At 40.4% G+C, this 24822-nt stretch overlaps 3 protein-coding genes and 1 long non-coding RNA gene across 5 annotated transcripts in view; 2 read left to right on the top strand and 2 right to left on the bottom strand.

Moving 5' to 3' along the window:
* Positions 1-14955, top strand: part of acsf2 (acyl-CoA synthetase family member 2) — a 28697-nt gene extending 13742 nt beyond the window's left edge. The window contains exons 11-16 of the mRNA XM_086304384.1: positions 9942-10049; positions 10433-10584; positions 11440-11581; positions 12506-12616; positions 12702-12770; positions 14541-14955. Coding sequence (XP_086160510.1) covers positions 9942-10049; positions 10433-10584; positions 11440-11581; positions 12506-12616; positions 12702-12770; positions 14541-14591 — 633 coding nt within the window. The 3' untranslated portion in view covers positions 14592-14955. The remainder of the gene's footprint in view (positions 1-9941; positions 10050-10432; positions 10585-11439; positions 11582-12505; positions 12617-12701; positions 12771-14540) is intronic.
* On the bottom strand, positions 89-8224 carry chad (chondroadherin). The gene is made up of 4 exons (XM_086304388.1): positions 7280-8224; positions 4523-4686; positions 3191-3353; positions 89-1143 (listed from the first exon to the last, which is right to left on the bottom strand). Exons 1-3 carry the CDS (start codon positions 8063-8065, stop codon positions 3206-3208), a joined length of 1098 nt encoding a protein of 365 aa, XP_086160514.1. The 5' UTR covers positions 8066-8224; the 3' UTR covers positions 89-1143; positions 3191-3205.
* Positions 14956-16467: 1512 nt separating the features above from the next.
* On the bottom strand, positions 16468-19811 carry armc7 (armadillo repeat containing 7). Of its 2 annotated transcripts, XM_086304390.1 has the most exons (4): positions 19549-19811; positions 19271-19440; positions 18438-18581; positions 16468-18355 (listed from the first exon to the last, which is right to left on the bottom strand). In XM_086304390.1, exons 2-4 carry the CDS (start codon positions 19356-19358, stop codon positions 18012-18014), a joined length of 576 nt encoding a protein of 191 aa, XP_086160516.1. In that variant the 5' UTR covers positions 19359-19440; positions 19549-19811; the 3' UTR covers positions 16468-18011. The 2 variants fall into 2 exon arrangements, with proteins under 2 accessions (XP_086160516.1, XP_086160515.1); XM_086304389.1 differs by having other exon boundaries at positions 19271-19811.
* Positions 19317-22611, top strand: LOC147323788 (uncharacterized). Its single transcript, XR_015130788.1, has 2 exons — positions 19317-19868; positions 21878-22611. It is a non-coding gene; the product is annotated as an uncharacterized LOC147323788 (long non-coding RNA).
* The last annotated feature ends 2211 nt before the right edge of the window (positions 22612-24822 follow it).

The following is a 24822-nucleotide window of genomic DNA, read 5'->3' as shown; positions in this document are numbered from 1 at the left end:
AGTTTAACCTTTGCCCACTAGGGGGAGACAAATCCTCAGAAAAACGACATAATGGAGTGAGTTCTGATTTTTAAGGTAGAGACACAGGAAGGAATCTGTAAAAAGTTTATTGGATGTTAGCACTTCCAAAAGTCCAGGCTGAATATACATGAGCTATGTCTGAGGAAACCCTCTGATTTGCTGTTAGATGCTTGTTTAAAAAAAAAAAAGTGAAAAGTGACAATGTCTCACAAAGAATTTGCTACAATGATCCTGCATTCATCTTCTTATTGACCAGGGTAGAAAAAAAATGACGATTCACTGATCTTGTCCTCACTTTCAGTCTTTTTGGCCACTCTAAATGTCAGTGAAGGTGTGCATGCAGAAACGAGGATAGATAAAGTGTCGTTGTTTGTGCAGCTCTTCACGTTATCCTCTGTTTGAACTGAGCTGTTTTCAGCTCCTCCACCTTTTAAGCCAACTTTTGCCTGATAGGCTGTGTCTTGCAAACAGAAGGTTGAAACAGGAGCTGAGCGGGGCTTCCTCAAAGAACCACATTGAGGATATCAGCACATCTGCTGGGGCTGAACTCGAGGCTCTTTAAAAACGTGGTTTAACATGTTGAAGAAGACACTTTTACCAAGAGCTGAACAGGAAGAAAAACAGACAAGCAAGCAACCACGCACAGGTGATTTTTGGTCAGTGGTTGATGGGTGTTTCCAGTCTTTCTTTTTAAAGCTTTAAAGACAAGAATGGAAACAATCTCCTTGACACATGAGCTTATTTTAAGCTCATGTGTTTTGTTTTGCTTAGACTGATTCACGGTTTGTCCATTGTGCTGAAAAATTGAATGCGCAGGGACGGGATGGCGAATCTCTCCTCAACATTTTCCTCATTTACTTAAAAGCATCCCTTTTTTCCATCCCATCTGCTTCCACTTCATGCTGAAGTCTTCATCTTTGATATAAATGAATGAGAATTATATTTAAATCAAGTCGATGCGTGTTTGTGTGTAACTGAAGCAGACCAAGGGCGATGTGTGTGTCTGTGTTTATGCTGCTGACAGCCTCTGGCAGATGAATAGATGGAGAGTCTTTAAGTAGAAACAGTTAGCATTGCTTTCATTGTAGCCGGTCACCTGGACGGGCTCCTGCTCGGCGTCTCCTGTGGGAGAAAAGACACAAACTCAGCAGCCAAGTCAAACAGTCGGCCCTCCAACCAGAGACCCCGCGACCTGGACTCGGTGTGCTGGACCCCAGGGCCAAGATGGAAACGTTCAGTCTGGGATAGAGGGGGAGCACACGGAGTTCTGTGGTCAAAAAGAGAAAATCATAACAGTGCAACGCCAAATCTGAGCTACTCCAAAACCACCTTAAACCTCATTTGGGAAGCCGCTGTCACAATGCACCAAAGTCCAGCTGAAAACCTTCCATCACAGCCGAGATGAGACTTTATACTTGCACAAAACTGCACATCAGGCGTTTGTAAAGGCCAGCGAGCGTTTAATTGTCATTTAACGGTCTACAGTTTCCAGTTAATTATCGCTCTTTCAGAGATGTTTTCACAGCTATTTGTTTATCTGTCAGTAAGGCTGTAGAAAAACTACAGGGCTGACTGTTATGAAACTTGGAGAGGTGGAGCGGAGACAAAGAAAGAACTCATTAAATTTCTTCATGTCAGAGTGCTCTTCTGTTTTAAAATAAGCATCGTTTCACAGCCTGTGTGGGAAGCAGATTCCTCTTTAGATGTCTTGTCTTTAGGAGCTTTTAAAGATGGGAAATTTGCTGAGAGTTGACACTGATCACATGTTAAACGTTATGATCAGCTTGGCATCAGACACTCAGAAGCTGCTTTGCATACTTTGCATTCTCTAAAATGATTTAAATACAACCTCAAAAGAGCCACACGTGACAGATTAACTTGTAGTAATGACTTTCTCTGTGACTTGATCAGACTCTGTGGAGGAATTTTGGAGCACTCTTCTAGTGTTGCTTCGGTTCCCACCAACGTATTTTAATCAGTTTGAGGTCTGGTTCATTGCAGTGTCTTGATTCTGTTGTAGATTTGCTGCTGTGCTTTGGATCGTCGTCCTGTTTCATGTCCCACAGCTAAAGCTCGGCTTACAGAGGTCCTCACATTTGACTCTAGAATACTTTCGCGTTCAGATGAGTTTATGGTCGACTCGAGGACTGCAAGGTGCCCAAATAGCGACTTCTCAGCCACTGTGCTGACAGTTGGTACGAGGTGTATGTGCTGATGTTCTCCAATCTGTGCATTATAGCCAAACATCTCCACTTTGTTGCAGAAATCTTTCTTTAGCTGCAACTTTGCAAACCTGACCCAACTCCTGGCAACCTTTGCAAACGAGCCATCATAGTTCAGTCTTTCTATCTGTAGTGTCTGAGGTCTAGCTCTTCTGCAGTTTTGCATGCTCTGATCTTGGGATAATTGTTAAAATAAAGGACGACACAATTTAATGTGTCACTGGTTGAATTTTCTGCTGAGTTTTTGTCTGCAAAATATAATTAATTTCTTTATTTTGTTTTGCAAATAAAAATGTTAGCATTTATGTCTAAGTTAAATTTGTCCTCACATATAGTAGTAAAAAACGTTGTGTTTTCTCAACTAGAGCAACAACATCATCACTGATTTGTTATCTTTTTCTCTTATTCTGGTCTTATAGAAGGCTTTGAGACCTGATTTGTTATAATTTACATCAGAAAAGCTCAACTTAAAGTGACGGCTGCTCTCCCTGGAGTCAACACAAGAAAACAATCAGATAATTACAGAAAAGCTCCCTGGTATTTCCTAAAGCCCAAGTTAAAATGTTTAGATCTTATTTTTACTTGGCAACAGGAAAAACAGACAAAAGAAACAGAAAAGAAAACCAACAAAACTGTCTTCAAAACTACTTAAAATTGCTGACATGATCATTTAATTTATCAACTACTGTATTGTGTATAAAAAGAAAAATAAAAAAGCCCCTGGAAGTCAGTGATCCCAAACCCTCCCAAAAAGTCAGAATATTAACACCTAAAAACCAAAAATAGTTTTCTTTAGAACTTCTTTTTCGATATTTTAATTGGTGATCTTTAGAGGTGCTGATGCTCCAAGCCCAGGTTTCTGGTCTTCATGCACCACTTCCTGGCTGCAGCTTCATATTCTGAGTAGTAATCTACATTTCCTCTTCTCGTCATGGCTTGTTCGGTACCTGTGGGCCGTGAGTTCATTGGCGCATGCCCTTTTTGGCCCTCGCTGTCTTCGGTCTGCAGCGCTTGAAGCCAGTGATGTCTCTGACCTGCTTGCCCTTATGCTGATTCGGAGATGCGCACAGTGCATCTGGACGGTTCAGGCTTGAGATCGAGTCCATCCACCTGGAAGAAGCCAAAATATGAGAAGCATGAAGGAGCATGTTTCTTATTTAATACAGTGTGTGAACCTGAATAGACACTGTTTCCTGTTCGATAACCGTGAAGCTGCTCCTGTGTTTGTAGCTGTCAGTGATGCTGCAGGAGTTTGATGGTTGGCTGAACAGGCTGATTCTTTAGCCTCGACAAATGCTGGATGATTTAGCAAAAAACGTCGTGCAGAAAGTTCCCAGAGGAGGAATCATATGGCTTTAAAGTCAGTGGCGCTACCAGCAGAGTTTAGCGTAAAATTACATGAACGATACGAATGGATTGTATGTTACAAATTTCATGGCAATCAGGATGAAGAGAAGCAACGTTATTAAAGTAGCACAAAGACTTCATGTGAGAAACGGATGTATCCACCATATCATCTTTATGTGGGAGATTTAGCTTTTTGGGACCTCAAGGTTTTTATTTGTTTTTTGAAGGGACCATATTTAGGTAATATTAAAGTATTTTTTTAATGCAGTTATTTAATGCAAAAGAAACCTTGCATTCTTTCCAGTGGCCACTAGGGGGCAACTGACTGAAGGTTGAAGAAATCTGAGAAACTCCTTTACATTTCTTGATTTTATGACCTCGGGGGGGAGGGGAAATTCCTAATGAGTTTATTGTATTACAGAAATCTTATTCAACCCAGCATGATGTTCACTTTGTGACCGATTGGCTCGTGTAGAGTAAAAAAACAGATGTGAGATGTGAATTACTGCTAAACTGAGTCACTGTGAGTAATGGTTGTTTGAAGCACAGTATAAATGTGCTTTTTGTGTTGTCTTTAAAAAAAAAAAAGGTGAAAATTCTGAAATTAGAAGAATAGTTGGATTTTTTTTACAACATAAATGTGCAATTCTGCCACAGTTTGTGTTTATAACATTTAAATATATCACAGTTATCATCACGTGCATATGATGACATTGCTGCTTTATAATCTGAGCTCGTTACAGTTACAATATGCATGAATTCTTTTGTGGCTTTTATTCTTTTTTTCTAATTTCTTTAATTATTTTTTTTTTTAATTTTTAAAAAAAAAATTTTTTTGGAATGGAAAAATATCAAAAGTCAAAATATTTAAAGATCCCCTCATTCCAATAATCCTACTCGATCGTTAGTTGAAGATCAGCTTTGAGTCTTACTTGCGCAGTGGAGCTATCTGGCAGCTGCAGTTCCACGGGTTGTTGAAGAGGGTGAGGTTGGTGATGGTGTTGAACTGGAGGCTTTTGGGAATCGACTTTAGCCTGTTGTTTTCCAGGTGAAGCACCTTGACCGTCGTCACACCGGTAAATGCGCCGTCGGATAACTAGAAAAATGCAGAGCAGCACATGAGCTGTATTTTATTTCTGTTTTTTTTTTTTAAGGGAGTGGAAATCTACCTGAAACTTGCGTGAAATATTGGTAAAAATCTCGGGATATCCTCCATATCTGTCCAGGGTGTGGGGGGGTAAGGGCGGGGGTAGAGCGAGGGAGTCGTGCCAGCGTTTTCCTCTTTGGATAAGTGTTGGTGCAGGAGGAAGGATGAGAGGTGGCTTTCATCCCAAACACTGACAGTCTGTGAACTCTTTCTTTCCTTCACGGGTGCTAAAAGCTTCAGAGAGGTGCTACATGAGCTGACGTACATCAAGTGTCGTCTCCACCAGCAGGAGGACACGGGCGGATGAGAGGGAAGCAGAGCTTTGCTTGTTTTATGTAAGACTGGAGGAGAAGAGGTCGTTTGGAAATTTCCACTGCAGAGTGAGAAGTCGCTGAGGCGCTGGTGTTTTGAAGGAGTGAAAGATGGATGACTTCCAGCCTGGTCGAGGTGTGTTCACTCCTTCTGTCGTCTCAGTCTTCGGGATGCTGCCATGAAGGCTCGCAAAGGCCCCAATTGTCCATTCAGCTGGGCCAATGGCAGGCTAAAAATACTCCTCTTTCATGCACCGTGGAACACCCTGCCTCTATTTACCTGTCTCCTCAACCCTCCTGACCTGTTTACAGGACCCTCACAGCCAAAGCAGAAAACGCCTCGCTGAAAATAACACTTGTGCAATAATTAGACTCGGCCACGCTTGGCCATACTCCAGCAAACAAAAACAAACCAAAAATACCAGCATTTGGCTGGAAATCTGCTTAATCTGCCCCGGCCGTGTGTGCTGGAGTCGGCGCCTCCTGCTGCTTCCACCTGGCTCGCGCACAGCCTCAGCGTGAGAAGCTTGTTATTTTACAGTTTACCTTTCTGGGATGCCTCCATATTTTGGCACAGGTACACTCAAATATTGGATTAACCCTGGAGTATGAGGCAAACATGCTCTCGAAGAGCTTAAACTGTACGCGCTCCTGCTGCAGCTGATGTGGAGGAACAGACGGGCGTCCCACAGGCTGCTGTGAAAACATCTGTCTCATTAGGTTCAACTCACTTTCTCATATGGGGCATTAAAATGGTTTGTTTTAATCTAATTTCTGGACACGTTCCAATTTAAATACAGCAGTGATGAGTAAAACTGCACTCCAGGGCACAAGGGAGGATCCACAGTTGGAGTCACTTCCTCTGACATGTTTGTATTGTACTTTTGACCTGCCGTCATTGAAGAGGCTGATTGGAGCGTGTTTTTAAAGGCACTGTTGAGACCATAAATGTAAAGTCCAGCTGGAATAACCAGTAAATGCATTTAACTCTCATTTCCCCTTAAAAGCTACAAAGAGGTTCAAGTCTTACCTCTTTGCTGACTGACAGGATTGGCTTGTTCCACCCTTTAATTAAATCTGTAATTGGATGCCAGGTGCCAAAATACTGAGTTTGTGCTTAATGGATGACACTGAATTATTTATCCAAAACAGTTTCTCAGTACCTGGTTACAGCGTGAAGAAAAAAATAAATAAAAACTAAGGGCCTGGTTGAAGCTTTAATGCACACCCCTGCTCTCAGATTCTGTTGTTTGACAGGCTGAAGAAAAATCATTCTTTACACGCCTGCATGTCACAAACTTCTGACTTGTGACTCCTCAGATTAAAGTAAGCATCTCAAATTCCCCTGATTATGCAAACTGTTGTGCTCCTTGTCTTTGAAAAGACCTGTTGAATCACAGTTTTGATCACCACAAATCAAATCTCGTACATTTACCCTGACACCTGTCCTGCTTTATAAGTTCACTTATGCATCTGTCTGCATTTGCTAATTCACTTCAAAATAAAACTGAAGCTCAAGGTCATACTTGTAGAACGTTTTAAGACCCCACAAATTGAAATGTAGTACAGTTAGGTTTAATACGCACACGCTTCTCAGTAGATCAACTCTTAGAACTTCACAGCTTTTTGCTAAACTCCTGCTCTGATCTGCATCCGGAGAAAGATCCCATTTGGTTAAGCACATGTGTACCCTTGAGCATCAAACATCTGCTGTTTTCGAGAGATAGAAAACTGCAGCAGCAGCTTTGCATTATAAGCATGAACTGAGACACGTGTGGAGGAAGTGAGAACGCCCAAGAACACAAGACTGGCTTAAATCTCACTCTTTATGTAAGCTGTAATCACGGGATTAATGAGAGAAGACTATTGTGGGGGCACTTTTGTTCTTACCTGTTACAAGGAGGATGGTTTGGAAACTGCACTCATATAAATTTGTAGTTTTTTAGGGAAGCAAATATTAAGTCAGACATGCAGAGACCTTATTATGACATAACTGTTTTAGTTGGGCACAATGTTTTCTTAAAGCTGAGCCAATTAATTCAAAAGACCTTTACAAAGGCTGTCTTGTACGTTTCTTCTAAATAACCTGAAGATATTTAAGAGTCTACAAGTAGTTTGAAAAAGACCTAATTTCAACAGGTTGTTTAAATTTCAAGCCAAAACTTCTAGCAGTGACGTTTGCCAGGCTTGATGCTTTGCCAGTAATAAGCCCAGTAAAACCACAGACTGACCTTCTCCAGACCCATGTTGTCCAGGTGTAGTTTCTCCATATAGCGCCCAAAGCTCTGGAAGGCGTTGTCAGGGATAGTCTTCATGGGGTTCTTCCCCAGCGTGAGCTCCTCCACCACCCGCAGTTTGCTCATTGCCACGCTGGGATAAGTGGACATCTTGTTGCCGTCCAGGTGAAGTTTGGCGAGGTTCTCTACGTCGTCCAGAGAGCTCGCGTGCAGTGTCGTCAGCTCGTTGTTACTAATGTGCAGCCAGCGCAGGTCTTTGGCGCCCGAGAAGGTCCCCTGACGCAGCTCCCGCAGCTTGTTGTCGCTGAGCTGCAGAACAAAGAGGTTGATCATTGGGGAGAAGATGGCCTTTGGCAGGTCGCTGATCTGGTTCCCGTCTAGGTGGAGGTAGGTGAGCTCAGTGAGATCCTCAAAGGCACCGGGCTTGATGGTGCTGATGTCATTGTTGGACAGGTAGAGGTAGACGAGCTTGTTCAGTCCCTTGAAGGCCTGGGATCCGATCTCTCGGAGGTGGCAGTGTTGCATGTGCAGAGAGATGAGTCCCTTGCTTTCGCTGAAGGCTCCCGTGGGTATGCTGCCCAGGTTGTTCCTCTGCAGGTTCAGCAAACAGGTGGCCTCCGACACCCGAGGGATCTTCTTCAGCCCCACGTTGTCACAGATGACATGCTGAAGGTCACCGTGGCAGTGGCACTGGCTCGGGCACTGGGCCGGGGCGCCCCGCACTACGATGCCCAGCATCAGGAGGCAGGTCCACAGCAACAACCAGCTCACACAGCGCATCCTGAAAAGCTTGTAAATGTAACTCGGGTCAGTTAGAAAAATCCTGCAAAAGTCTCAGAGATCTGCAGAGAAATGTGAAGAGCAAAGGCGAACGCTTGATCCTGTTTGTTTGTGCTGAGAAACAGACGGACAGAGGAGGAGAGAGGAGGTGGGCAGAGCTGAGAGACACTTTGAGAGGAGGATGGACAGAGCACACAGCACTATTTATAACATTTACTTGAGGAAAAATACTGAGGAGGGCCTGCCAGGGTGTTGGACTGAGAGATCTGCAGGAGGAAGTCAACTGTCTGAGAGTTTAACCCTAAATGAGCAGAAAGGTGAACCTCAACTAGTCTTTTTCTTTGCAGCTGGCTTCGTTTTTGCAGGATTTGCAATGAGCTTGCTGCAGGATGCACACCTTCAGACAGTTGATAAGAGTTTGTAACGTTTGATTAACTTCCAGGTGCATGTTAGACAACGTGGCACGAGGTCAGCTTGGCTCTGTGCTCGCTCCCAGACATCGCTATTGTTTTTTCAGTCTGCGGTGACAGGAAAGGGAGCCACTCCTGTGTAGCTGTTTTATAACCTATAATAGTCTCCAGATGGCTTTTAATCCTATTGCAAAAAAAGATACTTCCATCATCACAGCAGTGAAAGTTTTAGATGCCACTTTACATTCCTGTGTGCATTCCTTTGTTTTGTGGTATCATGCAGTGGTATTTTTCCAGACCTCTGTGCAAATGATGGAGTGGCTTAACTTTTTTTTTTTTTGTAATGAATATGATTGGCTCAGGTTAGTGGATGGTTTGGCTTCAGGTGTGTGCGTTTATGAGATGAATGAACCCACCCAGGATAAACGGAATGTAGAGTTTACTTAACAAATCTAACATTTTATTGGCAATATTGTTTCCTGTGTGACTTTCCAGGTGAACGTTCTCACTGTAGCTCCTGTAAATTTCCCTAAAAGTCCCGTCTCCAGCAAAGTTGAACCTTTTTCTAGTGCACCTCCCGCTTCTTATAAACGTAGTAAAGAAAGTTAAATACATGATATATACCATAAACCAAATTTTAGAGGGTAACATGGTCAGAAATGGATGTAGTGCATGGCAGTAATTGAGTGAATATAAAAAGAGCTAAGAGCTCACATGTGTAGTTAAAGTAGAAAAATGACTCCATTAGTTTGACTTTGTAAAACTTTATTTTTCTGCCATGATGGATATTTTATTTTGAAATGTTGAATAATGAAGTACATTAGCTGTGTAATATGCAATAGAAAATAAAACACTGACTATGGTAAGAATTTATTACTGCTAAATTATTTTTATTAATTCATTTTTAAGTAATAACATCAGATATTTTCCATTTCCAACTTTGCCTCTGAAAATTTTAAGCCTTTTTCTCCTTTTATAAAGCACTGAGAACTGCTTTATTTTAGATCACTGTGAGTTTTCTTGCTTTATTATTTCAGTTTGTATGTCTTTATTGTTTAACTGTGGTGGTGTCTAGTTTTATTTTCCCTTAACATTCATTACAAACTGTTCTCTTTGAGTGTTTCATTCATATACAGTATGATACTATGATGCAGTCATGCGTGTCGTCATAGTATCATAGCATTATGTGATTTGTCAGATCAGCCGTGTTGGTCCACTGTGTGCTGCCAAAAACCCCTCTGAGCCACTGGGGCATGGCTGGATACAGGACCTCTGGAGGCGCCCCCTAGTGTCTGACACTGGCACTTTCTTTGTTTATCTACAGGATGCATCAGAACAATTTGGTTTTTATTGTGGAGACTTTTGGCGTTTGTTTGTTTGTTTGTTTGTTTGTTTGTTTTTTTAAGTATTATTTGGACTCCACTGTGTTTCAGTCCCACCTGCTCATATCATTGCTTGTTTGACAGCTTGGATATGGCACCACAGAGAACAGCCCCGTGACGTTCCTCGCCTCCCCACTGGACAACGTGGAGAGAAAGACTGAGACTGTTGGCTACATTACAGATCACTTGGAGGTAATTTGGCATGCTTCTCAATATAAATACTGAAATGCATTAAAATAAGATTTATTTTGAGTGCAAAAACTCATCCAAACAAAACAATTTGGGGAGGGCTGAACACTTGAATAAAAATCAGCAGGGAAGAAAACTTTTATTGTGACAAACAGTTATCGATGAAGGTGAATATTGGGGGAATATAGGGCAAAAAAACAAAGTAACGGTTTCAAAGAAAGCTTGTACTAGCCTGATTCACTCAAGGTTCAAGGTTCAAGGTAATAATAAAGAACCTTGAACCTTGAACCTTGAGTGAATCAAAACTTCACTTCTTTAACTCTGTGCAATACACCAAAAAATGTTTGGTGAATAAAAGTATGAATCATGAGTCACCTGCTCCACAGGCTAAAATAGTGGACCCTACAACCGGGATGGTCGTACCTGTGGGTACCTCAGGGGAGATTATGATCAGAGGATACTGTGTGATGCTGGAATACTGGAATGACAGAGCAAAAACAGATGAGTGCATCACTAAAGACCGGTGGTACAAAACTGGGTAAGTTTAATATCGTTGACCATAGTATTTTATTACAGCGATGAGAGTATTCTGTTACAGGTACTGAACTGTGGTGGTTTGAATCATATCTTTCTGATAGACTCCAGTTTGTTCATGTAAATGGAGAGTCCTCTTCACACACTAAGGTTAATTATGGAGTTCCACAGGGTTCAGTACTAGGGCCAATTCTGTGTACATTATTACACATGCTTCCCTCACCAGTATCATTAGAAGGCATAGCTTATATTTTCACTGCTATGCTGATGACACCCAACTTTATCTGTCCATGAAGCCAGATAACACACACAAATTAGTTAAACTGCAGGAATGTCTTACAGATATAAAGACCTGGATGGCCGCTAACTTTCTGCTTCTAAATTCAGATAAAACTGAAGTTACTGTACTCGGCCCTGAAAATCTTAGAATACGGTATCTAACCAAATGCTTACTCTGGATGGGATTACCTCAGCCTCCACTAACACTGTGAGGAACCTTGGAGTTGTTTTTGACCAGGATATGTCCGTCAATTTCTTATATTAAAGTTTTAGCTTTTTTTTTCCTTTCCATTGTCACAAAGCGCTTGATCATATTCTGATTGTTGGGGTATTCTCTGTATCATTGTAGACCTCATAATATAAAGCACCTTGAAGTGTTTCTCTGTGACAAGTTTGAAATAAAAATATAAATTAAATCTAATTGAAGTCTTTAGTTAATCATCACTACTTTACAGCTGTTAGTATTGTCTGCATTTTCAGGCAGATAGGCTTTAAATATAACATCTGATTCTGTTAAAAGGCTGATTCTCTCCCATCCTTGTTCTTGGGCATTTAACTGTTTCTTTGTCCTCTTGGCCAGCGACATCGGCAGCATGGATACATACGGCTACTGCAGGATAGACGGCAGGATTAAAGACATGATCATCAGGGGAGGAGAGAACATTTACCCGGCAGAGATCGAGCAGTTTCTGCACAGACACCCCAAAGTTAAAGAGGCACAGGTGAGCTCAAACAGCAAGGGCTGAGCAGTAAACCTAGAGGGTGTTATAGGAAAATGAGAAGGGAGACTAACTGTACTCAATTATTCACTAGAAATTCTGTCGGTGAACTTCAGAAGCGCATAGAGTAAGTTTTATTTTAACATCAGACTGGCGTTCACTAAGATTGCTACAGCAGAAATTAAATTTTACTGAACATTGCTGCTTCCACACTTCAGAACAAGTCTTGTTAAAACTGTGTTAAGAGTGTGGCTTGATATTGTGTGTCATCAGTCTGAATTTCTTAACTTTTCTTAACGCCTATTGTGCATTACTTACAAGTCCAAAAGGCAGGGTGACCCCTCCAACACACCACTCCCCCCATCGATGTGGCTAGGTGCATAATTGTTGGAAAGACACAAGTTTAGTCTCTGTACACCACCTCAGTGGATTTTAATCCAGCGGTCAAGAATGCACTTTCACCTTTTTAATTTGGTGGGGAGTTTTTCGCATTCCAGTTTCAGTTAAAAGCCAACAAGAATGAGAGCACACATGTGATTTAGATTTTAAAAAAAAAGTGTTATAAAGAACACGTTTAAAGTCGCACGAAAAACATAGAGTCAGTGGAACATGCAAAGCGGCCTCCAGACTTTGCCAGGTTTTCAGTTAGGACACCCCCAAGAACATTTTAAGAAAATGTTAACATTTAAAATATTTGTTTTTTTTCCTTTAAATTTTTTTTTATTATATTAACCCCTTAAAGAGTGTCTTGACTTGGCTTAATCTTTTGGCCCTTCATGTGATGTCTAATCCTCTGTATTTGTCTTAGTTTCAATCTTCGTGTGCAGCGTTTGAATGTCCAAAGTTCTGTTCAGATATTTAAGATTTTGTACTGCTGACTGTTTGCTGTGTGATTCTAAATGTTCCTCGTTTCCTGCTGTTTTTCAGGTGGTGGGAGTTAAAGATGAGCGTATGGGTGAGGAGATCTGTGCCTGCATCAAACTGGTGGATGGAGCAGACTGCACTGCAGAAGAAATCAAAGCTTACTGCAAGGGACAGGTGGGGCACAGTTCTCGTCTTATATTTCATAATGAGCTGGAATTGTGTTGCACCATAATGAGCGCTGTTCATTTGCTCCTTTCAGATCTCCCACTTCAAGATTCCTCGTTACGTACTTTTTGTAACCAGCTACCCACTCACGATCACTGGAAAGGTAATTTCCTCAGTCCTGGCTCCTCTACCGAGTTCATAAAAAGCAGGAATTTCTTCCAGGATTCTTACAAATGACATAAATTAATCAGCAGGTTTAATAAAATGTCATTCATCCTGAGTGAAAAACATCTGTATTTAGCAGCTGCTGTAACAGTCTGCAATAATTTAGGGGAAGGAGAAATCCAGGATGAAAACACAAACTCCCCTCTGGTTCTTGTGTTTCTCTCGTGGGATGCTATTTAATATCATTTACTGTAGACTTGGCCCTGTGTTTGAACAGGCCTGCCCTGAATGCTCTCAGACAGGAGGGACGGGAAGCTATTAGCTCGTCTGCACGTACACTATGGCCTGTTAGATGAATCCCAGAGGGCTGGCAGGCCGTACTCGACCTGGACCATCAGATCAGATAAAACCAAAACCTTGATTTGAGATTCCTTCTAAACGGAGCAAGTACGATATGATAAAACTTTCAGAAAAATGCAAAAAATGTTCTGCGTTCATGTTATAATTGTAACTACTCATTTGTGTCTGCTCAGATCAGGGGGTGATTGTTTGTGGCATTCAAACACATGGAAGTTGCAGAATGCCCTCTGATGGACAGAGTATGCGACATCAATGCAACGTTGATTGAATGGTGTTTCTCTTGTCGTTTGTTTAATTTTAAATTTTATTTATCATGGAATATTTTAGTTGAGCTCTAAAAATGAACGTCACTCAGATAAATATGAAAGTTACTGGTGCATTTTTGGTTTGCTTGGAGATTTCTGTGTGAAAAGAAAAGAAGCCAAACCACAGGAAAATGCTAAGAGTTCACAAACTGGGGTAAATCTGACCACAAGGGTCACGTCAGTAGTTTGTATATTCTGCTCTGATGTAGCTAATGCATTGTGTCGGTTTAAACTGATTTTTGCCATTTAAGAAAAAAAAATACTGTTGGTATTTACGTAGAGAGCAGAGTGACAAGTTGCATGTAAGAGACTGATCCTTGCATGTGTATTTCTGGGAGTTCCTGTCTTGAGGCATAAAATATGGGGGATAATTAAATCAAGTGTGCACACTGATTTACGTTTACCACACGCTATTTAGCACTAATTCTGCCAACATTTAACGCAGAGAAAGAGCACGTCTTATTTTTTTATTTTTAGAAAACTGCACAACTTCTGTAAATCACCCGTAAAACTAACCACACCCATTAGCGCTATTTGGGGTTTGCATTCACATGTTGTTTTGTCCAATTTAGTAAAACTGGCACTTGTAATCCAAGCTGACGCACCAAAAACTTCACTATCTAGTTGTTGGATGAGTTGTTACGAGGTGGGAAATTATCCATAGAGGTCAGACCAGGCTTGTAAACATGTTTATTTATGCTGTAAAATTGTAACATGTAACATGGAAGTCTGTGAGGACTGACTCACTTTTGGAGGCAGCCTTAAGTGGTCATTAGAGGAAGTAATCGGATTAGATTCACTTGTAGTTTTGGCAATTTTCACAGAGATGCATTTGACATCTGAGTGCTCAAAGCTGTTATGAAAGACTCTTAGATTGATTTAAAATAATTATTTATTGTATTGACCCCAGTAAGTGACAGATTTTAATTTGCGTTCTGATTTCTTACGAATTAAATGGAATCACCAGCACACAATAAAACACTCGGCCCCATTTACTAATAGGTTTTTATATATTCATATACTTTGACGCTGCAGATTTGTCCATTTAGTGCTCCTGCAAAAAGTTGTTGTTGATTCGTGTCATTCTTCTTTTTGTCTTTCAGATCCAAAAGAACAAACTGAGTGAACAGGTGGAGAAGCAACTGAAGGAGTGAAAATGAAAAGCTACAAACTGTACAGAGGGAATTTAATTAATACGTGTGCGTATATCAGATACCAAAGATACAAATTGGGATTGTCAGAACTGGCCAACAGAAAACGCCTCAAGATCTTGTAACGAGTGGTTACAGGGACAATGTAACCCCCCCCAAAACAGTATCCTGTACCTGCTGCAGAAAATGGTCCCATATAGAAACACTATTTACTTGTAAGGGCCCTTTTTAAGTGCTTTTGTCTGTATAGGCAGGACAAAGGTTGTAAGGTTTTTAAAATGTTTTTTTTAATGATTTTTAAAAATTTATAAAAACAAAAATCTTCATTATATGAACTTGAAATAAACCTTTTTACAAATTATTAAAACCAGGCATGCAGGTTCCTCTTGTTACGGAAAGAATGAAGGGGTTTTTTTTGGGGTTTTTTTTTTTTTTTATTGTCCTCGATGGCAGGTGCAGGCCTCTTAAGCCTGCCATTCAGAAATATGCACACATGTTCCACTTTAAAAAATATGAGCTTTAAAGTGAGTGAGCATTGTTCAGAGCTGTAAAGAATTTCCTGACCAGGCTACATGTGCAGTTCACCTGACGCTGGGCTGCTGGATCGGATGTCATCTCCTGTCTAGACCTGAAGGACTCGGCCCAGAAATAGCCCTTAAGAGCCCAAATGAAAACAAACTGTGCTCCTGGCTCTTAAGAGAGAACCTCAAGGTTTATTTAGCATTTTTTATTTAACATATTTTGGGTTTGGATTAAATGTTTCAGGACATGGTATTCCTACCATGCGCCAAGTACAGGAGGTGGTTTTAACAGGGAAAGGCAAAGGAATGCACATTTCAAGGAGGAAAAATGGGATTTGAGACAAAGAGTGAGTTTGTTCTCCTTTTAGACTCGAGACTTTTGTTTTCAAATTGTCACCATGCATTCCTTTGACTGGGAGGTTATTACAGGTGATACTAATAACCAAACTGTTCTCCCAAGAGGTGAATGCATTGGTGGAGCAATGCATACAAAAGTATCTTGGACTCCCTCATGTGGCAGGAAAAAGCACACAAAAAGGCCAAAAATTTGTTGAGCAAATTTATTTTGGATGAGGAAAAACATCACTTGCGTTCTTGTGGCATTGAGTTAGGTTTGTCTTTTTCCTGCTTCAAAATGACAACGCCTCAATAAAGAAATGCTTGTCCCCACTTTGGTGTGGAAGAACTGCACCGATCTCTGAACCTCAACCACATCCAGAACCTCTGGAGGAGTCGGAGCAAGTTCAACATCTGGGGCCTGATGTATATCAGAATCAGAATCAGAATCAGAATACTTTATTGATCCCTGGGGGAAATTATTTTTTGTTACAGTGCTCCATTTTAAACCAACATTAAGACAAGACAGACAATACGCTAACTAAGAATAGTACAATATATACATATATATATATATACATATATACATACATACATAAGTCACTCATAAATAAATAGTTGGAAAAGAAACATGTGTAGTTGTAGCAGTAAACAGTGTGTTAAGTGGATGCGTTGTACAGGGAGATGGCCACAGGCAGGAATGATTTCCTGTGTCGTTCAGTGGTGCTTTTCGGTAATCTCAGTCTCTCACTGAACGAGCTCCTGTGACTGACCAGCATGTCATGGAGTGGGTGGGAGGTGTTATCCAACATTGTCTTTATCTTGGACAGCATCCGCCTCTCCGACACCACCTTGAGGGAGTCCAGCTCCATCCCCACAACATTGCTGGCCTTACGGATCAGTTTATTAAGTCTGTTGGCATCTGCGACCCTCAGCCTGCTCCCCCAGCATGCAACAGCATAGAGGATCGCACTGGCCACAACAGACTCATAGAAAATCCTCAGCATTTTCTGGCAGATGTTGAAGGACCTCAGTCGCCTCAAAAAATAGAGACGACTCTGGCCCTTCCTGTAAAGTGCTGTGGTGTTTTTAGCCCAGTCCAGTTTATTGTTAATGTGTACTCCAAGGTATTTATAGTCCTCCACAATGTCAACACTGACCCCCTGAAAAACAGGGGTCAAGTGAATAAATACGTACACAAAACCATGCTTGGATTTTTTTTCCCTCTACACATAATGTGATATTTAAAGAGGAACAATTTGCAAACGACATGCAACCTTCAGGCCATGTCTACGTGGTAGTTTCAAACCTGAAAACTATTTTAGTGGGGAAGGTTGTGTTGGCTCGCATGTGGTGCACATTTATGCACTAAATCCAGAAAGCTGATCTGGTGACTTATCTCTTCCAGTCAATGACTGTTAGATTAGAAAAATGCAAGCCATTATTATACAAAGTCAGGCAATTTTAGATTGAGAAGACAATTTAATCCTCCTCCCTTGTTATTTCAAGTAGATGACAGATTTAGAATCAATCTGAAGTGGTGTACTTACGTTTTGGTGGACCTAACTGTATATAAATGATGCATCATCTTGGTATTTTCACCGCCTTCCAGGAGATAAAACACAAGATCCGAACATAAGCCAGTAACAGACAAATACTGAGATATTCTTTGATGTCACATGTTAAGCAAAGAAATAACATGTTATTAGTTAAGTCTATTCTTGGTTTAGTATACAAGACGATGGTTAAGAGGGACAATAGCATTTCAAGTAGCAAAGGTGGAGTTTTATGTATTTCTGGATGTAGCAAAAGACTTGAAAGAATATGTGATGAGTGCAGTGATGTCAGGCTTTTGATTTAAAACGTATGATATAATGTATGTGCATTTCAACAGAGCTTAGGTTGAGTGTTTAGAATACAAAGCTAGATGAGATGGAGGCAGATGACCCCCCAGAGGGAGAAGTGGGAAGAAGAATAATTTCCTGATCTTACTGACCACTGACAGCGCTTCAGACATGAAGTCAAATTTAACCACACGCTTTCATTTTAATCCAGATTTACTTAAATAGCACAAAATCACAACAATAGTCACCTCAAGACATTTAATACTGCAAGACCTTACAGTAATGCAGAGAAAACCCTAACAATCAAACTGCTGCCTCTGACCAAACACCTGGTGACAGCAGGAAGAAAGAACTCCCTTTAAAGAGAAAGAAACCTGAAGAAACCAGGCTCACAGAGGGGCAGCCATCATGTGACTGCTGTTTTGGTATTTTAAGGTATCTTGTTGATGCCTTAAAGACCTCAAACTGGGAGTAAACTTTTCATAATGAAAGGTTTACTCACAGTTAATGAGAGAATTACTTTATTAATTCCAAAAAAGCAGCATAATTTTTGTCAAGTGAATCCATTACTTCTTACCAGCGGATGTCCAATATGTTTTTATTTTTTTTTGAACAACATTTCAAATTTTGGCTCCAGCGGGTGAAACATCTGTGACGCTCTCACAGAGAGTGAATCACAGAGAGAGCAAACTTATAAAAAGATAAAGGTCTGTGCTGTGTCTTTAGTCTTTGGGCAGCGGGATGCCGACTGCCGTCTGCTGCCCCTCCATCTGCTGCTGCGCCTGCGCCACCTGCTCCTCGCTGCAGGAGTCCTGCAGAAACACGGTAGCCAGGTTGCGCAGACGCGGGCTCTCGGAGAGGGAGAAGCGCAGCATGCACTGCAGGATGGCGGGATCGGTGATCTGAGAGCGTGACGTGGGTGTTAGGAGGTTCACGAGGGTGGTGATGGCTGACAGGACAGTCTCTTCCCTCTGGCTCGACAAGCAGTTTGTGACTAAGCGGATGCCGTCGCTCTGCAGGACGACATCTCTGCACTCAGGGTCCATGCTGAGGTTACAGAGCCCTCCTGAGATCACGAGAGACAAAATCAGAGATAAAGGCTTGACAGTTGCTGCAGACAATGAAGGAGATGTCACTGTGACACCCACCCATCCCAAACTCCACAAAGTTCTCATTCTCCTCAGTCAGCATGTCCAAGAAGAGGTCAGTCACCTGCAGCTCTCTCAGATACTCCACGTTCTTTGGATCGTATGCAAAATTGGCCAAATTAGCCAGAACTTGTTCCTTTGCCTCTGAGGAGGAAAAAAATCATCACATGTAATGTATGTAATCACATAAAATGAGAACTATGGAGTGCCAAAATTAAATAGGCAAATATTTAGTTAAAAGTCTAATTAATTCATTCAAATATTCATTTCAAATTATTTGTGGCTGGTCAACAGACCTTAAAATCTGATTGGTTACCCTGCACAGCAAGTTAAGACGATTGATCCCAGATAATGCTGCAGTCCATGAACGTCCTTAGCGTACTTACTATTGAGAAACACCCAACGAAATAATCGACTCCCGAAAAGGTAAAGATACTGACCAGATCAGCATTAGCCCCGCCCCTGACTTTGACAGGTGAGGTTGACAGTAGAAATAAATTCATGACGTGTTGAAGCCCAGAACTATGAAATAATAACAACTGACATATATTTTAAATAAAACGAATTATTTCAATTTAATAAATGTGTATTTAATAATTTCAAATTTTGAATAATTATTTGATGACGTACGTCTCCAAAGAGGAGCACCTAGGCTTTCTGTAGGCACCTATTTTTTTATGTTTTTGTTCTATTTACTTTAATTTATGATTCATATTATTGTCTTGTGGATCTTGAGTTGGAGCAGAAAGACGAAAAGGCAAGATTGGAAAAAAGATAACAGAAGAAAGCAGAGTAGTGAGTTTAAAGTTGAATCCAAACACAGCTGTTCCCACCGTCGCTGTCGGTGTCCTGAAACTCGGTGACCAGAGTTTGTAAATACTCAAAGCGGTCAGAGCCTCCGGACGAGCCGCTCCTCCACATAATCCACCACCAGCTCCGCTCTCCGCTTTATTCTTTTCAGTTCGTTCCCGGCGCGGTCTGACCATGAAATGCCTCCGTGTAGCTGCGTGGATAAGACGAAGGTTCCGTTTAATAGTTTTTGTTTTAAAATCAGTTTCGATCTGATAGCATACGGTCAAGCCGCGCTTACACAGAATCAAATCTAATTTACATTTTTCATACGCAGTTAAAGGTCTTCTATCATAGTTTTTTGTTAATGTGGCCCTAATACTCCCTCACACAACATGACACAAAATAGAAATACTGTCAAGCGGAAGCTAGTGTCACGTGGTACCGGAAGTTCCTAATAACTGTGGGACACGAAGGGGGTGTGTACAGCACCTCAGCCAACTGTAGGGGAAGGTCAGTGTTTAAAGTTCAAAATAAAGCCACGAAAATGAAGCAGCACAAACTGTCAGCCGGGAAACGGCTCGCCAAACCGATCCTGTTCGGGACGGTCATCGTTGGACTCGCTGCTGCTTTCATTAACAGGTAACGTTAAAGCGTGTTTACAGCTCAGCCACCTGTACGTAACAGGCATGTTGTGCGTGACATTTGCACATGCAAGTGTTTACTGCACACCTTATTAATAAACATGCAGCTCCGAAAGAGCCGATCAGAAGTGAAGATTATAAAAGCAGCACGACTTCGCTGTTAAAAGGTACTGCAGGGGAAGCAGTACGACTGCGTATTAGGCCCATTCTGCAGTCCTTTGGAAGTCAAAGAGAAAAAGCTCAAAATTTTAGAAATTCGGCGGACTTACGAGAAAAATGGATAATTTACAAAAAAAAGCAAATTTTTGATGAAAGAAATGGGCAAATTTACATGGAGAAAGCATTTAAACTTAGGAGAAAAAATGAAAAATAAATAGCTAGTTTATTGTTTTAAAATGGCAAACGATCAGATTTTTTTTTTTTTACCAGAAATAATGGAACAATAATGAGAAACAAGGACAAACTTATTTGAAAAAAGGAGCAAATTTATAAGGCAGTAACATGCTATACATACATACATACATACATACATACATACTTTATGAATGTCAAATTTCTGAGGTAGCAATGAGCAAAGTTCAGACGTATTAAATTACAAAATCAAAAAAGGTAAACTTATTAGAAAAAAAATAGGACATTTTAAAGAAGAAAATGAACATATTTCAAAGAAATTAGCAAAGGATACATTTAAATTTAGTTCATTATGTTTCCAAGAAAAAATGAGCAAAGTTCCAAGATAATAAATACCAAAATCTGAAAGAAAAAAAGACACATTCCCAAGGGGGGAAAAAAGAGAAGAATACATTTCAGAGAGTCTGGTGGAGCATTTGCGAGCGAGGAAACTCAGTATGTGGTGATGTCCATGGGCTCCCTGACTGACAAATACATTTCTAGTTCCCGTTTCCCAGCTATGAAGATTTGCTTCAAGGTTATTACGAGGTCTCATTAAGCAAAATTATTGTCAGAAATGCCGACAACGCCACGAGTAAGGTGTAACAGGACCTGGAGCTGCTCTGTCCCCTGTGCAGGAGCGTTATAAAATCAGTTTATGTGATATATTTCCTTATGATTTTGTATATTTGGTGTATTTTGAATGCAGATTTATTCTGCTTGTTGTTTTTGTATTGCTCTTTGTGCATGATTTCTGGTAAGCCTGTCTGTAAGCCAGCTTTAACAGCGGGAACAATCTGTGTTGGGCCTGCAGCAGACTGATAACCTGCTCTGTAACAGCTGAGATGGGCTCTAACCGCCTGCCTGGCTGTATCTAAAATGCCTTTAATCATATTTAAATCATGTTAAAGGTATTGAATTTGCAGATGTTGTTTTTAAGACCTCTAGAAAAGCCCTGTCAATACAATTAATTTCAAAGGTTTTTTCATTAACTTTTAGTCCCACTAACTCGTTCGTGCTGTTAGTGCACTAGAGACTTTACAGCACACTAGAGAAGCTCTGCAAATTGAACAGCTGTGTTTTGTCTGACCAAAAGTCCAAAGAGAAATCTTTACTGTTCAGTGCTGTGTTGTACAGACTGGACATTGTGGCACAGCTGGTTGTGTCTTTTTAATTGACATCCCTAAAAGCTTTGAAGGAGCCCTAAAATAACCTCATTATTGAAACTCCTGAAACTATTGAAATCACCGAAATCATTCTTTGGTCAAAATTCAACAAAAGAGAAAGAAAAGATGAATATTTAGTTACAGTGGACAACTGCTTGTTTTGGGTTTTTTTTTTTATTGTTAGAAAAATGGAAACAGAGTAGGTTTCCATACACACTCTGGAGACTAATTGAAACAAAACTGAGAGAAAGTGAATATCCAAAACATTTTCTTTGGTAAAGCTATAGTTTAATATTTTTCCGTGAAAGTAAAATCAAAATCTGTTTTTTCACACTGAACCACCTACGTCACATTAGAAGAAAGGTTGTAATCTTACCATTAATCTTTTCTGGTTCTCTAATTAATTCTCACTTGTCATTTGTTTTCATTCGGTACTTCCTCTGTTGCGCAGACACAGGTTTTTTGAGGACGTCGTTGAACTCAGGGCTCAGGAGCGAGCGCGTAACGATGCCAAGAGGTTGGAGGTCCTGGAGAGGCGGCAGAAGCAGATCGATGATCTGACCGAGAAGAAGCAGCAAGGAGGGAGCGGCTGAAGGGGGCAGCAGCCTGAACCTCAGTGCCTCTGCAGCAGACTGTAATACAGAGCAGGTCTCCACAGGTGGACGCTGCACATGTCCACATATGCAAAGATGGCTTTGCTGAATATTTTTACTGAGGCCTGCTTACAGTAATGGATTTATTGAAGTAACCCTCACAGATTTGTATAGACATCTGGGCTGGACACAACACTGTCCAAGACGCCCAGTAAAGGAGCTTAAACAGCATCTTTCTTGTACTTGCGTGTTTTTCCAGCAGGGGGCAGAATTGACTGCAACCTAATGGACTGTATGAATGAAAATCTCTTTAACTATAAATTATTTGTGATATACATTGTTAAAGATCATTTATTTAAAATGCACGCCACAGAGGTTTTCATGTTTATTTTATTGGTGTGAGTTTAGTTTAATCAGGATTAAAAATCAAAGCACAGACGCTAATGCCGTACAACAAACATCAGCTCTGCCTTCAGTTTTTGCGCAATGAAGCAGGAAAATCAGACTCCTTAGTGTTGGGATGTATTCAGTCTGATGGATGCTAGAAAGTAATAACTGATGCTGATCTGTCAAAATAAAGGTTTTAAATTCACTATCAGTGTGACATGAAATAATTATTCACTCAAATATAAGTTCTGTAATTTGTAACTAATAACTAAACATTGTAGATAGAGAGAAAAGGCCATTTAGAGCGAGTCCAGCATTCTACCGTAAAGAAGTACAAAATTTTTAATTCTCAAAGGTTTCAAAAATTGTGCTTAAGTTCAGTACATGAGAAAATGTGCTTGTTTGCTTTTCTCCACTCTAAAATAAAGAAAGCTACTTTCAGTTTTTCCGTTATTCACAAGGGATCAACACAGCAGGTAGCGCCGCATATTTGATTTGGCAGATTTTTTTATGCCAGATGCAACCCGCCAAGGGATTTGTGTCTCCTCCCGGGATCCAGCAGGGTATCTTTCGCTTGTGTACATCAGCAATTATGATAGTTAACAATAGAAAATAACAGATGCAGTATAACCACAGACTGTAAATACAAAACATGGATGGGTCTGCCTGTGCAGAAATCCCTTGACCAGCAGGCGGCATCTCCTCTGAGATTGTAATGTGCAATACCACCGATTTCCTTTCTGATCAGACACCAAGTCAAATTCAGGGCGGTATGGACGTTACCGATCCGATGTTGATACTTTGTACAAAAACATAATGTGTTATTGTATTTCAAATTATAGCTTCATAATGATTACAGGACATCAGACTACTTGTTCTTATTGTTTAATTATGAAGAATTATCATATAGAAATAAAAAAAACTAAATTTGTGTGTTAATTGATGCTATTTGAACACACTTTCCTTCATTGTCACTGTGCCACACTACAAATTTTGGTATTGATCCAATACCAAGCAAATACAGGGCCAGTATTGCCGATATCAGTACCAATAATTATAAGTTACTCAGGCAGCTAACTGGGGGAGAGTAGCGTGCCATGACTTATGAGATGAATTCTCAAGTTTCAAATTCTGAACACATTTTAATCACCACTATGTCACTGTGATTATTACTTTCCACAATAATTAGTTAACACAGCAAAAAACACCTTTCAGCTTTTCATGTGTTTTGAAACTTGGTTTTAGTGTTGGTATCGATACTATCGATATTTGGATCGATCCGCCCACCTCTACTGCATACAAGTCTAATACTCACTGTGATGATAGTCATCAGTGTTCTGAATTTCAGTCACTAGTGTGAATTCTTATTGTATTAGGGTACGTGCAGGGCTTTCCCCTGGTGTAGTGGTTAAAATAGTTGCCTTGCATGCAAAGAGCCCCAGTTCAAGACCGGTAGGATACATGACATTCCTAACTAGCTAGTTAGGAAGGTTGTTAGGAATGTCATGTGGTGCAAAACCTGTGTGGCCAAACTTTACCTGTGTTTTCTAGTCTAAAAACTTTTTAACAAGCCGATTGCATTTTGTTACACAGAGTTCTGCTATTCAAGAACACTTTAACACACAGCCTGGGGGGTTTGAACCAATGACCTTCTAACTAGCAGACAACCCACCCTACCTGCTAAGCCACAGCTGTCCACAGGTAGATGCAAACACACAGGCCTTATTTGTCCATGAACTCCTCTTACACGATGTGGAGTTGCACTACCAAACTTGGTACGCTATAGCACCCTGAAGGTTCTTATCTGCATCAGATGTTATGTCATCATGTTTCCTAAGAACAACCTAGTAACCAGCTAAAAGGACCTATTTTTAGCCTTTACGCACATGTCACACATTTTAAAAGCATTGTAGAATTTTAATTTCATGACATGAAAATTAAGTTTCAGCCACATAAGTTGAATAATAAAAACACTAAATGGTTCTTATATTATAAAGCCATCACGTTGCCTGTCAGCCACATAGCAAGAGGCCAAAATGAAACATTTTCAGCATAAAAAAATATATATATCTACAACCTATTTTTTTTATTTATTCATTTTTTAAAATCTTTTACCTGAGAGATTAAGCAGAGACGGACCAAATCACTATTGTAGCACAGGCATGTACTAGTAGAATAAAGCAGGGTAAGATTCAGGGCGTGGCTATGAAACCAATAGGTGACATCACTGTGGTTACTTGTATCTTGTATCTGAAGTTCATTAGTATAGATATATGTAAGAATCTTCTTAGAGTATTTCTAGTAGTGGAACAATTTAAATTTTTTTTTTTTTTTTTAAATCCACAGAAATAATTTCCAGTTTTCAAGTCTTCTACAGTCTTTTTAGACTGACATAAAAATATAATTTGACAGCATC

The sequence above is a fragment of the Aulonocara sp. 'chitande type north' Nkhata Bay genome, linkage group LG8 (assembly GCF_057382095.1).
Source record: "Aulonocara sp. 'chitande type north' Nkhata Bay isolate Kocher_YH1m ecotype deep benthic linkage group LG8, A_spYH_male_GT1.1, whole genome shotgun sequence".
Taxonomy (NCBI): Eukaryota; Metazoa; Chordata; class Actinopteri; order Cichliformes; family Cichlidae; genus Aulonocara; species Aulonocara sp. 'chitande type north' Nkhata Bay.
The sequence above is the reverse complement of the archived record's forward strand: the minus strand, read 5'-3'. Positions and strand labels throughout refer to the sequence as shown.

Coding starts and splice junctions, on each gene's coding strand:
- armc7 (XM_086304389.1), bottom strand. CDS start 19,358: ATGTGGAGGAGCGGCTCGTCCGGAGGCTCTGACCGCTTTGAGTATTTA. Junction 18,582..19,270: donor TCAGGACACCGACAGCGACG/GTGGGAACAGCT, acceptor TTTCCTCCTCAG/AGGCAAAGGAACAAGTTCTG. Junction 18,356..18,437: donor CTTTGTGGAGTTTGGGATGG/GTGGGTGTCACA, acceptor TCGTGATCTCAG/GAGGGCTCTGTAACCTCAGC.
- chad (XM_086304388.1), bottom strand. CDS start 8,065: ATGCGCTGTGTGAGCTGGTTGTTGCTGTGGACCTGCCTCCTGATGCTG. Junction 4,687..7,279: donor ACAACATGGGTCTGGAGAAG/GTCAGTCTGTGG, acceptor GCATTTTTCTAG/TTATCCGACGGCGCATTTAC. Junction 3,354..4,522: donor CAGATAGCTCCACTGCGCAA/GTAAGACTCAAA, acceptor GGCTTCTTCCAG/GTGGATGGACTCGATCTCAA.